The sequence below is a fragment of the Salmo salar genome, chromosome ssa12, assembly GCF_905237065.1.
Source record: "Salmo salar chromosome ssa12, Ssal_v3.1, whole genome shotgun sequence".
In the NCBI taxonomy this organism is placed as follows: domain Eukaryota; kingdom Metazoa; phylum Chordata; class Actinopteri; order Salmoniformes; family Salmonidae; genus Salmo; species Salmo salar.
Genome location: NC_059453.1, coordinates 30,404,526 through 30,419,081, shown reverse-complemented (window position 1 = coordinate 30,419,081; position 14,556 = coordinate 30,404,526). Strand labels below are relative to the sequence as shown.

General features: G+C 45.8%; 1 protein-coding gene across 3 annotated transcripts in view; it reads right to left on the bottom strand.

Moving 5' to 3' along the window:
- LOC106564745 (probable G-protein coupled receptor 179) overlaps positions 1–14,556 on the bottom strand; it is a 24,498-nt gene extending 9,942 nt beyond the window's left edge. The window contains exons 1-10 of one of the 3 annotated variants that reach the window (XM_014131060.2): positions 13,834–14,556; positions 12,570–13,683; positions 10,575–10,683; positions 5,121–5,205; positions 4,592–4,818; positions 2,749–2,817; positions 1,677–1,786; positions 1,225–1,463; positions 733–871; positions 91–193 (exon numbers count right to left, since the gene is read on the bottom strand). In XM_014131060.2, coding sequence (XP_013986535.2) covers positions 91–193; positions 733–871; positions 1,225–1,463; positions 1,677–1,786; positions 2,749–2,817; positions 4,592–4,818; positions 5,121–5,205; positions 10,575–10,683; positions 12,570–13,501 — 2,013 coding nt within the window. In that variant the 5' untranslated portion in view covers positions 13,502–13,683; positions 13,834–14,556. Of the gene's footprint in view, positions 1–90; positions 194–732; positions 872–1,224; positions 1,464–1,676; positions 1,787–2,748; positions 2,818–4,591; positions 4,819–5,120; positions 5,206–10,574; positions 10,684–12,569; positions 13,789–13,833 lie in introns of those variants that run through there. The other 2 variants (XM_014131061.2, XM_045691223.1) reach the window with 2 other exon arrangements.

The following is a 14,556-nucleotide window of genomic DNA, read 5'->3' as shown; positions in this document are numbered from 1 at the left end:
TATGTTATTTTAATGGGAAAAATAATGTGCTTTTCTTTCAAAAACAAGGACATTTCGAAGAGTTCCCCAAACTTTTGAACGGTAGTGTACCTTGGGTATGAAGAGCAGGGCGAGTGTCACAGTGATAGTGACGTGCGTATGGGTGAAGAACAGCAACAGCATCCAGTCAGGATGCAGAGAGGGCATGACAAACCTAAGGAAAATATAGAACAGAAAGACATGTTATATGTCCCTATACAATATGCATTTCTCCTGGTGAATAAACATGTTTTATTCAATGATGTATATAAACCCTGGATTGCTGATGCTATGTATTGGCCAGTAAGAGGCTTTGAAGCCACCGGTCGGCCATATTGGCACTCCCCAGAAGAAGCAGTCCTCCATAGGAATTAAATTTAGGTATTTTTTGTTGTAGTGGGCACAGTAACTTTCAAAAAATGATACTTTATTAAGGAACATGGTTTTTTTAGTGGTTTTTTTACGTTTAGCTCACATAATATAATTTAAAGTATGCATTGTGTCTGTAATAAAATAAACGTATTGTATAAAAAGCATGTAGACATGAATAATAATATTTTTCACAATGGTTGGGGAGTGCCTAGATGGAGGTGCGGTGGCTTCAAAACAGTGCCCCCTGTCAGTCATCTAGTGCAGGCTTATATACTATAAATAATATTATTTATCCCGGTTTACTGCCTCTGTTTAGAGCCGAGTATCATGTACGCTGGTTACCGTAGCAGGTGGAACATGGAGGATAGCAGCAGCTCGTTGTGTATGGCGATACCTATGTAGCGAGGCTCGTGGAAGGCTGAGGGCACTGGCTTCACAGCACTGCACAGTATACTGCCCCAGCACAGAAACATCAGCTCGGCTGAGACAGACAAAGAGACAGACATAACGTTTATTTTCTTCTCATACACAAATAGAGTCAGGCAGTAATGTTGTTTTGTCTGGGTTTTTGAGCTCAAAATCTGGTTTGTAAATTGATTTTACCCCTGACCTCAATCAGGAATGTGATTTGTAGCTCTGTGTTCTTTTATTTGAAACCAGACAGAAAAAGCCAAATCGATAACAGTAGCATTCACTGGATTTTTGGTTTTGGCCAATAAGTCTACACAAGAATCCTCGTGTGCTGGAGTTTCTCTTTTCAATACAGATTTTTTTTCTCTGTATCACCTGGAAAACACAAACAACGCACTTTTTCAATTAGTGTTATCCACTCACCCACGGCCATCATGTAGTCCCAGCGGTCCAGGTCACAGAGGCTGAAGCCCTGGCCATCCGACGTGGTCGATATGATCAGTAACGGAACGTTACGGTCACGGTTCTGTAGAACGCCCGCGGTCCACGCACACAGGAACCAGCTGACGGTCACAACCATGACTCCCAGCAACCTCAGCAGGTGTATGCTGGACATGTAGGGCACTCTCTGGGCTGTGCGCGACAGGAACACCTTGAGAACCCTGTATGTGTGGGAAGTTGACTTGATGTTACTCATTCCTCAGAGAGAAACATATACAGACACTTTTTGAATTACATTACAGCATACAAACTGATCTGAGTTCAGAGAAAGATCTCACAACATATTGTTCGACCTGACTATAACGAGGGGATACACATGCGGTGATACAGACGATACGTGAAATGTAGTAGTGAGAGAGTGCAGTAGTACAGACCTATATATCTTCAGTGTTACCGTTCCATAGACTATGGCAAAGCCCAGAAGTCGCACCCAGCGAAGCAGGATGCATCGGAAGGTGCTGGGCTTGAAGTACAGGATGAAAACCTGAGGGGGAGAGATAGAGAGAGGCATTAGCAGATGATCTATCACGCAAAATCACTCCCTATGAGCTTAGTTTACCTTGTCTTTGTAGTTACAATAGGTAACAGGCTTTGTGGATAAAAATAATACAGAAGCATTATTGATTATAATGTGTTCAAATTGAACATTTCTACCTACCTCGAGGGGAGACAGATGATGCACTTAGTAATCACAACTGTATACAACAGTACAGAACGTATACAGAAATGAGCAGTGTACAGGACTGTGTGTGTACATGAGTGGAATTGTATGTGTGCTCTAGGTCGGTGACCGCGGCAACAGTAGATCAAATGGCTGGAGGGCTAAAGGGGGCGGTGTGTGACCACCCCAGGTGATGCCCTACAGAGATGAGAGAGTCTGTCCCTCGGTTGCCCTTATGTCTGGGCCAATGCGCCACAGCTACAGCAGACTGAAAGGAATTTCACCTTTGTATCGGCCTTTTAGCGTCTGAATCCCCCCATAGGTGTTTCTTCAGTGCATCTGTGATACCGTAGTGAAGTGGGAATACAGCAAAGCTCCTCCGTTTTGAACGGAGGAAGGGAACACATTCATATGTGTATATCGCACATATGTAACTCAACCTTGTGTTCTAGCGAGCGAAGTAATATGATCAATGACTTACAAGTGCACCGCATGCCCCCATCACTTACCATTGGCTTGACCGGGATACTTTGTTCAGTGATTCAGGGTAGATACATGTATGAGTGAGTCGTGCAATGACTACTTCATTGAGATAATGAATCACACAAGTGATCGATAATCTATCGCCGGCCATTGATTAATGCAACGAATACGTCGTCTGCGTCCCAGATGGCACCCTATTCCCTATATAGTGCACTACTTTTGACTAGGGTCTATACGGGTGCCATTTGGGACACAACCTTCCCCCTCCCTCCCCTCACTCGCTCATATACTCTCTCACTCACCGGGAAGTACAGGAGCAGAGAGCCAAACAGGATGGTCTCTAACAGCAGGAGTCCTGATGCCCGGATCCTCTATAGGTGAGATAGACAGAGAGAAGGGGGAGAGGTGAGATGGAGGGAGGGTAGAGAGGAGGGATGGATTCGGGAGAGAGGGAAGGTGAGGGGGAGGGAAGGGGTGAGGGAGGGCAGAGAAGATGGAAGGTAGAGGTCGATGGAGAGAAGGATGCGGGTGATAAGGTGGAGAGTGGGAAGGGGTGGATGAGGGAGAGAGAGGTGGAAGGGGAGATGGAAAGTGAGGGGAGGGGGAGAGAGAGGAATTGAGGAAACATGATTGGTTTAGTATGATGTGCTTATCTTACAGTGCTTTGATTTCTGATGTCTCTGTGGACCATCGCTGCTCCGTGTTTAACCATTTAACTCTAGATGTGTTGATGTATGCAGAGACTAGGTCCGTGGAGCACTATCTTGGAGAGGAAGAATGGCCAGGGGGAGGTACAATTATACTAATGCCCCTGCTGTAATGCGATGATACATGAAGATATACAGGTAACTGCCAAAATAAAGGAAACACTTGAGCAAATGAGAGGTAAAAAGTATTTGAAAGCTGGTGCTTCCACACAGGTGTGGTTTCTGAGTTAATTAAGCAATTAAAACGTCCCATTCCATCATGCTTGTACAAACATGCCCAGTTGGCCATTAGTTTGGCTACCATGGCTAGAAGAGATCTCAGTGACTTTGAAAGGGGGGTCTCAAAGGAGTATAGGGGGTTTAAAGTGTGTGTGTGTCACAGTCACCAGATCTCAAACCAATTGAACACTTATGGGAGATTATGGAGTGGCGCCTGAGACAGCGTTTTCCATCAACAAAACACCAAATTATGTAATTTGTCATGGAAGTATGGTGTCGCATCCCTCCAATAGAGTTCCAGACACTTGTAGTATCTATACCAAGGTGGATGGAAGCTGTTCTGGCGGCTCGTGGTGGCCCAACGCCCTATTAAGACACTTTATGTTGGTGTTTTCTTTATTTTGTCAGTTACCTGTATGTTGGCCATACTGTATGGATACATCTGATATCGGATAAATGTATTAATTCATAAGCTGTCACATAGAACATGGCTTAAGATATTCAATTCATGTTAACACTCAGGGCTCATATTCAGGAGTCTTAGAGTAGTGCTGATATAGGATCCGTTTGGTCTTATAGGTCATAGTGAATAATATTATATGGACAGGGAGGACCTGATCCTAGATCAGCACTCCTACTTTGAGACGCTTTTTAAATTCAAGCACAGAGCCCAGAGTTAGATATTTCCATATTTCTTATCTAGAGTGACAACGACTATGATGAGTAATGACAGAAGATGTCAAGATGACTAGATTACCTATGATAGAGCCACAGAGCAGAGTTTCAGCATATGCTATATACAAGGAAGCAATAGAATGAGGGATGAGGGAACAACTTAATTGTTACTTTTAACAGAGCTTGATATCAATTTCCTTCTAAGTATAGACTAAAGTAGCATTGCGAATAAACTTTGAAACTTGAAGATTAGTGAGAACTTCATAATGAAACCGCACAGTTAACCATCAATGATGGCTTGTTGTAGAAGTTGCCCCTAACCACAGATCTAGAATCATATTGCTCTACCATTAACCTTAACTGTTAGAGGAGCTACTCCAGAGGTGTATTCATTAGGCACCACATGGAAGAAAACATTCTGCAACAGGGAGGGACCACCTAACCTGTCCAACAAGAATCACTCATTTTCATTTTTCATTGCAATACATTTTGCTACAGTGTAGCCTAATGAATATGACCCTCTCACCCACTAGAACTCACTCACCCTGCTGCGTCTGAACTGGTAGGCCACCAGCATGCTGATGAACACCAGCAGCATGAAGAAGCCCTGGACGGCCAGCACCCCGGCTCTGAGGAACCAGTCCTCCTCTACCCAACAGGGGGCGCCGTCCTCGCAACGCCTGCAGCCCGGCCAACAGGGGAGACAGATGGGCAGGGCCGGGTAACACACGCCACCTCCCTCCCCACCGCTGCCGTTCAGAGCACCTCCTTCTGTATTAGACAAGCATGGGAATAGAAACAAAGACAGCTGGACAGTGATGAAAATAAATCTTTAAGTATTTTCTTAGAGCTGTTTTTGGCATACAAGTCAAAAGATTCCATCACCTTGACCAGGGTCTTATATGAAGTAAAGTTCTTAGACAAATATTGAATAGAAATGTTCTTGTGTGTATGCATCCCAAATGGCACCCTATTCCCTACATGGTGCACTAGCCTGTGGGCCCTGGTCAAAAGTAGTGCACTATAAAGGGAATAGGGTGCCATTTGGGATGAAGCCTGTGTGTCTTCTTTACCGTCCATTGGGGGGCTGTAGTATCCCTCTTTGCAGCGACAGCAGTACTGGCCCAATCTGAATCCCTGGCCTGTGATTGGCTCACACTGGACGGTAGTAAAAGCAGTGGGGATTAGAGTTCATGTCACAGTACAAGGACAGGGGTGTAAATATCCCCTGAGGCTAGTAGTTTGAGTTTTGATCAATCAATGTCTCTAATTGGTTGAAACCTGATTGGCTAGACGGAGTCTACGCACATGATTACCAAGGATGAATAGGGTCTAGGGATATAAAAACTATTTAATTAAATGCAAGCAATACTTTTTCATTGGCATATCTGCATCCATTGCAAAGTTTCCAGCTGTAAACAGCTGTGGATGTCAGAAAAACCAATGCAACCAAGGCATCATCTCAGCTGCTGCTGTAATACCAGCATTTCTGGGTAAAAATGGCCAAAAAACAATGTTCTCTTGTTATGGTAAAAAGGGCTTTGTTGGTAGGAATTATTACAGTTAGGTGACTGTATTGTCTATGCCTGATTGGACTGACACGCTTGGCCGTTCTTGAATTAATGGAGATGGAGTGTGTTCCACATGTTCTCTCAGCCAGCCTGGTGTTAGTTTGTCCACCATGATGGTTCCCAGCACAGCAGCATTCAGTCAAGGAAACACCCATTTGGACGCTCACCTCTCGCCTCCGTGTTAATCTAAGTTAAAACCTAAATGGATATGTAATGCTTCGTTACCAAGAGCATTATCCCTTTTATACCAGTGAAATCCCATATGCACACAAACACACGTGCATGCATGCACGTAACACACACACGCCCACACTCAAGTACACGTGCACCCCCACAACAGGTAGTGACGGACCTAATGTCCGTCACTAAATTGTTAAAAGGTTTTAAAAACTATTCTAATAAATGCAACAGTTGGACAATGGATGAAGACACTTTTTGAATTTTTATAATCCGTGTGATATTGACTATAGCACATAAAACATTTTACTGGCACGGACAAATAATGAATGGAGTTCAGGGATTTTGGTGGGAATTCAGGTATGCAATTTATTGTCAAATTTCACTTTTTTTTTCTTAGAATGCCCTCATATACATTTACTTATTGTATCAGGTATTTTTTTAAATGATATGTACCTACATTTGCATAAATACACCAGATGTATTTGCATATATGCGTAAATTAACACAAAGAGGAGGAACAGGGCCGCAACCACCAGACACTTGCTCGGTCAACCCTACCTGCACTGTCTAGACCGCCTCATCTATTACTGTTGTTGTCACGTTCTCTTGCATAATTCAACAAGTGTGTCAATAGCAGGATACCCTCAGATTAAAATCAACACGCTTGGCTCTAGATTACACATACAGTATCTAAACATACTTTACATTGTTTGCGAGATCAGACATATCACTATAATTCGAGTCTTCATTTTCTGAAGTTGGTTTCACTTCAGTGCATCTAATTTGTAAACATTTCAACAGTATTAAAATATATTTACAAAATAGTTTTGTGTAGTTTAAATGTCGTTAATTAAAAAAATCTGTTTTATTGAATATCCAAAACATACAATATACTTGCAGTGAAGCCGCTCAACAACTATACCATACCAGTCATCCAACAGACTCCCATTCAGAGCGACACACAGAAGCATCCAGGGTCAATGCCCTGCTCAAGGGCACGCTGACAGATCTCCCACCAGGCCAGAAAACGTGAACCCGAACCCTCCAAGATTCCCCCACAGTTCCCCAATAGCTGTCCCTCAACCATTCGAGACCCCTCCCACAGTCCCCCCAAGAAGAAAAATAAAAATACAATTAATTCCGTTTCCCACCACCAAGAACCCCCCCCAATGCACCAACAACCAAGAGAATGAACTAGAGAACAAAGAAAAAGACAAAAGAAAACAGCAAACAACAATGCAAAAAAATAAATAAAAATGTATTTAATTTTTTTTTACACATTTCAACAAAGGACATAAAAGACAACGAAAATCATAACTGCAATGCCAACTGTATATGTTTGTGTGCATGTCTGGCACTCTTACATGTATGTGTGTGTTCTTGTATGTGTTTATTTGAATGAGAGTCTGTGTATATGTATGTGTACAAACACCTGCACGGCATCAGCCTCAGGCAAACCGGCATTAGCTTTAAAAACACTGCCCCTCAGTGTCATTCAAACATACTTTTTATTATGTTTATTTTGACTTTATTTTTTACTTTTATCTTTGACCATAATTCCATCTCCTGCACAGCAACTCCACTCCCACTTGTCTCCAATTCCACATCCCAACCCTCAGCCCATCCCACGGATTTCTACGCAACATATATCTTTCAACTATGCTGTGATGTTTAACGTACAATTTCAATCTATATAATCGAATAGAATCCACAAATTGTGAGTTGAAGATAAATATTTTTACTAAGAGTATTAGTACATTAGTAATTGACTGACCCGGTCTCTCCAGATCTCCTAACAGTACTATTTCTAGGGTCAATTTTAGATCAATGCTATGCATTTTCAGCAATTCCTGAACCTGAGACCAGAAACAGGCTACCTGAGGGCAATACCAAAATAAATAGTCTATTGATTCTGTATCCTCACAACAAAATCTGCAGAGCTTCGATGATTTTATGCCCCAAATATTCAACGTTTTGTTGGTGGCAAGAATTCTATATAATAATTTTAGCTGAAAAGCACTAAGTCTTGAATCTTGCGTTGTTTTATACATCAACTCATACACCCTGTACCATGGAAACAGTACATCAAAAATCTCTTCCCAACTATTTTGCAATCTGTATGGCACAGTTGTCAACATCCTGGTCCTCAAATGAAACTGGTATACTTTCCTATTTATGCTATTTGTATTCCTCCGCCAGTTTTGATCCTCTATATTGGGCAGACAGACCAGTTCCCTACCTCTATTAAATTATTACTTTTTAAAATTCCACAAAAATTAACACCATCAAAATAAGGTCATCTTTCTTCTCTTTCTTGTGATGTAAGCGTCGAGACGGTGTGTTAAATCCCTGACGAAGCTTTAGCTCTCGCATAGATTCAACAGAAAGACAATGTATCCCATTGAGCCCATTGCAGCCATTACCGCGGTGTGTTTGACAGGTCATAACAAACATTTCCACGTTCGTAACGTTAACGGAAAAAACGACAGGCACAAGCAAGAGTATGAAAGAGTCGGAGGATTAAAATGAACGCTATCAATCTAGCGAAATTGAAGTGACGTGGATTTTGCATCCCTCAAACACAGGAAATAGATGTCTGAAAAAGACAGATCCTCAGGTGGGCGGGGTATTCTCGTTCCTACTTAAAGGGTTAAATATTTGTATTTGCGGTGGATTAAATTGAACGCAGGCATGAAGGCAATTTAATTGTCTTAGATGGAGATGGCATACATGGTAAATCATTAAGAAGTCAGCCGGTTGGTAAACATAGCATGGACCTGTGCTTTAAAGCCTCATGATGTACATATCATGCTCACTCCAGAGGCGTATTTGCTCCATGGCTCGACTCATTTACTGAGTGTCTATCTAATGTGGTTCATTGTGTGATTTTTTTTATTGCATTATGTCATTTTGATTGAGAGAGGTGTTTTTTTATTTTGTTTAGTTGACTGTTACATGGATTTAAAATTGAGTTGGTGAGTCATTTGTATGTAACACACATACACACACACACAAGTGAAAGTGAAAGACATCTGTTGCCTTTTGAAAAAAATCTGATAAAGGTATCAAATCACTTGATTTAAGTGTAGATAGATCATATAGTTTAAATACATTATTACATATTATTTTAATTGGTTTCAGCATGCAAGCCATCTCTTCCCCTTTTTAAAGAGGCCTTAGCCCGCAATTAGACATTAATCAATTAACTCCTTTTGTAGGAAATTAAATAATCTCAAATAAAACATCCCATTCTACCTGGAAATCAATCTCTCTCTTGTTCCACCTCTGACCTGTCTCTGGATGTTCCATGAGGGGACAGGATGAGACTAGAGAGGGATGATGCTGATGAGATTGGGATATGGGTGTGCTCCTGTGTTGTTTCTGTCTGTCAGATGAGTGATGGGTGCATGGGGATTGGGGGAAGGATGTCGTTCATGGCTGGATTATCATCTTAATCCTGCAGCTCATCCCTCCGCCACCCAGCACAGCTATCTTTTTACAGAAGGGCGGGATGAGAGGGAGAGGATTGTGTCAGAAAGGACAGAATGATGATCAAACAAGAGAAGGGGTGAAGGTAAAGGAGCAGATGGAGAGAGAGTAAAGCTATTTAAAGCGGTTAGGGTTGATGAGTGTATTTATATGAATCATATCATGTAACAATACCCACTACTACTACTTAAATAGTGCCTGTATGGTGACTTACAAAAGTGTATAGGTTAGGGCTTGGAGTATTGTAGTCGATTACACTCAACTCCACAATTTACGATGGAGTTGAGCGGCGACTAGTGTGGACGGGTAGTGTCAACAACTACAGATTTTAGCACCCAAAGAATAGCCCGCAATTACACAGAACAATGTTGTGTGTAATTGCGGGCTATTCTTTGGGTGATTTAATCAGTAGTTTTGAATACAATGTGGTGTCGGAGCTCCAGTACCCTCAACTCCAATGTAAATCGTGGAGCTGAGTTTAGCCAGTTAGAGATTTTGCAGTCTCTTGTGACAGCGTAGCCCACTCAATGTTCTAGGAGATTTAGGGCTCTATTCAATCAGATCCGCTTTAGCAGATATCCGCATGGCTGTTGTTTTGGCATTGGCGGAAGTGCATTAGAGCGGTCAAATCCACAAGTGGCTCCTGGCATTATATCTAAAGCAGACATTGCCATTGGGTGCATGGAGTTGCATTAAGAGAATTCCAATGCAGCCTTGTTAACAATTTCCAACACTGGAATGTGAGATCTACACCTCGATTAGGGTGATAGAAATCCTCATTATTTCGTTGAATGATTTTCAATTTGAGCGTCATTATGTATATGTAGCCTACACTTTCTCGTTCTGAACTTCTAACGTGGGGGTTTCACCAACCACGAATTCAGCAGGAGAAGTTGTGTTCCCATTCATTTTCAACGAGGGCATGCAGAGAAATGTGCGGGGGATTGTGAGGTGAGCCGCGAGAACCCTGCTAGCAGACCAGTAGAAAAATGCTCTACTTTATACAAATTTCAAGCAAAGTGAAGCGTTGGAGCAAAGGATTGTCAAGAGGAGGCATTGCCTCTGGTCAACACCCAGTGTAATGCGAGTGGGATGGGTGTGGCTTCGTGACAATGATCAAGAGCAGCTGCTCACCGATTTGACAGCTCCAACACTATCACCGGTTAATGCTTGATCTGATTGAATCTAGACCTTGGTCAGAGATAAGGGGTTCTGTAACTCTTCAACAACAATTTGGGGTTCAATTACTATTTTTCCAGGTCTTAAATGTTTTGAGAAGATCTTTACCTCCATGGTGGTGCGGTTGCACTGGTGTGTGTTGGCAAACCAAGCGTCCCCCGTGTCACACTGGTTCACATCAAAGCCCTGTACGTTTACATCCACACGGATTACACCCCTGGCACAAGAGCACGCACACACACAAAGAGAAACATCCATTTCAGTAAAAGAGAATATCCTGGAAACTAACTGGACACAAACAAATAGCAAATAGCAACATAAACAACAGGACATTTTATGGGAACAAATATATTATTATTGTAATTGAATCATCAATATTCAACTCTATCCCCTGAAGCTTGATATTTTCTCTCGGTAAACTTCTTTGGCCTTTAAAAGTTCCTTACTTTGAAATGTCAGATGGTATCCAGCAATGGGTAATTCAATCATATCTGCTATTTCAAATGATTATCAAAGTATCTCCAGTGTGGCTCTCTGGTTTCTACTATACTACTACTACTGCTGCTGCTGCTGCTACTACTACTGGTGCTACTGCTGCTACTACTGCAGCTACTGCTGCTGCTGCTACTGCTGCTGCTGCTGCTGCTGCTGCTACTACTACTGCTGCTGCTGCTACTACTACTGCTGCTACTACTGCTACTGCTGCTACTACTGCTGCCAGCTGCTGCCACCGCTGCTGCCACCGCTGCTACCACCGCTAGCTGCTGCCACCGCTGCCGCTGCCGCTGCTGCTGCTACCACCACCAGCCGCTGCTGCACCACCGCTACTGCCGCCAGCTGCTGCTGCTACTACCGCTGCCACCACCGCTGCTGCTGCCACCGCTGCTGCCAGCTGCCAGCCGCTGCTGCTGCCGCTACCGCTGCTACCGCCAGCTGCTACCACCGCTGCCGCTGCCGCTGCTACCACCGCTGCTGCTGCTGCCACCACCACCGCTGCTGCCACACACCAGCTGCTGCCACTGCTGCTGCCACCGCTGCACCGCTGCTACCACTGCTACCGCCACCGCTGCTACCACTGCTGCTGCTACCGCCACCGCTGCTGCTGCTGCCACCGCTGCTGCCACCGCTGCTACCACCGCTACCGCTGCTGCCACCGCTGCTACCACCGCTACCACTACCGCCACCGCTACTGCCACTGCTACTGCTGCTGCTGCTACTGCCGCTGCTACCGCTGCTGCTACCACAGCTGCTGCTACCACCGCCACCGCTACTGCTGCTGCTGCCGCTGCTGCTGCCACTGCTGCTACCACCGCCACCGCCGCTGCCACCGCTGCTGCCACTGCTAGCACACTACCGCTGCTGCTGCCACCACTACCAGCTACCACCGCTGCTGCTGCTCACCGCTGCTGCCACCACCGCCGCTGCCACTGCTGCTACTGCTGCTGCCACCGCTTCTACTACTGCTACTACTACTACTGCTACTGCTGCTTCTACTACTGCTGCTACTGCTTCTGCTACTGCTTCTGCTACTGCTGCGCTACTACTACTGCTACTACTACTGCTACTGCTGCTGCTACTACTGCTACTGCTGCTGCTACTACTGCTACTGCTGCTGCTGCTGCTTCTGCTACTGCTTCTACTACTGCTACTGCTACTACTGCTACTGCTGCTGCTACTGCTTCTACTACTGCTACTACTACTGCTACTGCTACTACTACTGCTACTGCTACTACTACTGCTACTGCTGCTTCTACTACTGCTGCTGCTGCTGCTGCTGGGGCCAGATATTTTGAGAGCCAGGCACTAAACGTGAATTATAGCCTACTGGGGGCAGGAATAGTGGGTTGGGGCCATCATAGGCCTTGATGATGGTACTAAACCTATCTACATCAAATGATGTCATCAGTATGAGACACAGAGAGAGACATGGGTTTGTCCAAATGGCACCCTATTCCCTATGTAGTGTGCTACTTTTGACCAGGACCCTCGCCCAACTCGCCCTGGTCAAAAATAGTGCACTATATAGGGAATAGGGTGACACTTGGTCAAAACCTATATAAGCAATAGAGTGCCATTTTAGACGCAGCCATGGTCCTGACTAACCTAAACTCAGGGCTGAGGTCGGGCTTCAGGCCGTAGAAGGAAGTGGATAGGGTGAGCAGCCAGCCCGGCAGGAAGCGGCCGTCCTCACACTCTAGGAACGGCCCATTGGCCCAGCGCACCCCGCTGCGATTGGTCACGTAGCTATCGCCCCGCCCCCATTTGGGCGTGTCCAGGGTGCTGAGGTCATTGAGGAGGACTCTTTTAGATAGGGTCGAGGTGGGCTGGTTGGAGGAGGCGGGAAACTTGAAACTGCTGAACCAGGTGTCGTCGGGTGCGGGGGCCGGGAGGTGCAGACTTTCCCATTGGCTAGAGAGGTCCTGGAGGAGGATGTTCTGGTACCTGGGGGGAGCAGGGTTCCGGGAGGCGCGGAGCACGAGCTGGGGGGTGGTGGAGGCTGGATCTGCGTCAAAGGTGAGGAGGGCCTGCCGGATGAGGGGGTCGGCCTCCAGAAGAGCGCGCACCATGGCGTGGTACCACTCCATGTCCTCTTGCACAGTGCTCTCCCGCAGGTCACTGGCCTGGAAGATCATGTTGAGGAAGTTGGCCGTGTTGGCCAGGGCGTCCATGGACGGTCGGAGGGGACCATAGAACCCTCGCGGCAGGGGGCCGTTCTGACCCGTGAGACTGTACGCCCGGTCGCACTCCACTAGCCCCAAGACGGAGTAGTCCCCGCTGTAGAGAAAGACCTCTGCTGATGTCCAGTCCTCCTCTGGGGCTTCCGAGGGGGTCGTGACCGACCCTGAGGGATCGGGGCTGTAGGGGGTGCCCGACTCCCCTGTAGCGCTCACAACGGATGCCGTTGGGTCCTCTGACTCGGCTGTATTCCCCAATTCAGAAACTATGCTAACCTGTGCTGAAAGGAGGGGCGTGAGCAGCAACAGGAGGAGCCAAACAGGGCCCATTCTCAAATCCACTTTCGTTGGGGGGGCCATATACTAATACCCCCCTCTTTTATAATCTCTAGTTTTGACCTTTTTCAAAATCCTCAAATAAATGTCACATTTTGGCCGAGGCTTTGAAAGCCTCATAAGCCTCTTCTCTCATCTCTCTTTACGTCTCTTCTCCTTCTCCCCAGTTGTAGTCATACAGGCAGAGGTGCTCCAGCAGGTGTCTGCTGTAACGACAAGGGGGAGTCGATCATCTGTAGCACTGTCTCAGACACACAACACACCGTGTTCATATGTGCCCCATAATCAACCACTCCTCACACACACACACACACACACACACACACACACACACGGATAAAAATCATACTCTCTACCTCCGATGGGAATGGGGGAATCCACCTGGTGTTCCTGGTTAATCCTGCATGTTGGTGGGAGTGAGAGGGAATTGTTGGGGAAATCCAGTGGCGTTCCCGCTCAATCCCACTACCATTCCCAGCATGTCCGCAGTCAATCTGCCTGTCACTCCCATGTTTGTATTCTCGTTTCCCGGCGACGAGTCCCCTGTGAGAGCAGCAGCAGAGCAACGAGAGACAAAACCAACTGAGATTAGAGAGAGAGAGGTGCGCCACACTCCCAGCCCAAAGCAAGCGCTAGCGTGTACGACAGGAGGAGGCAGAGAGGGAGGAGGGGAGGGAGGTCACAGCCCAAAATTGAAGGTCTGAGGCAAGGTGGGGGGAGAGAGAGAAAGCAGGTATAGTAGCGTGTGGAAGGGGAAAGAAAAAGAGCAGCTTTCCTCCGTCTCTCTCTTCTGCGCTGCTCCTTCTATCTGCCTGTTACATTCTTTCTCGCTCCACAGCTCCTCTGTAAAGCATCTCTCGCGCTCACTGTCCACTCTCTTTCAGATGTGCACTCTCTCTCTCTCTGACTGACGGTGATTACCCCTTTTCCTCAACCTCTACCCCTTCTCTCTCTCTCTGCCCCTCTCTCTCTCTTTCTGTGATTCCCCATCAGTATGCTGCTGGAGATGCTAATGTAACTGTTGTGCCTGTGGAGTGATGAGAGTGCACATCTGTTGGCGGCAGGGACGGCCGTGTATG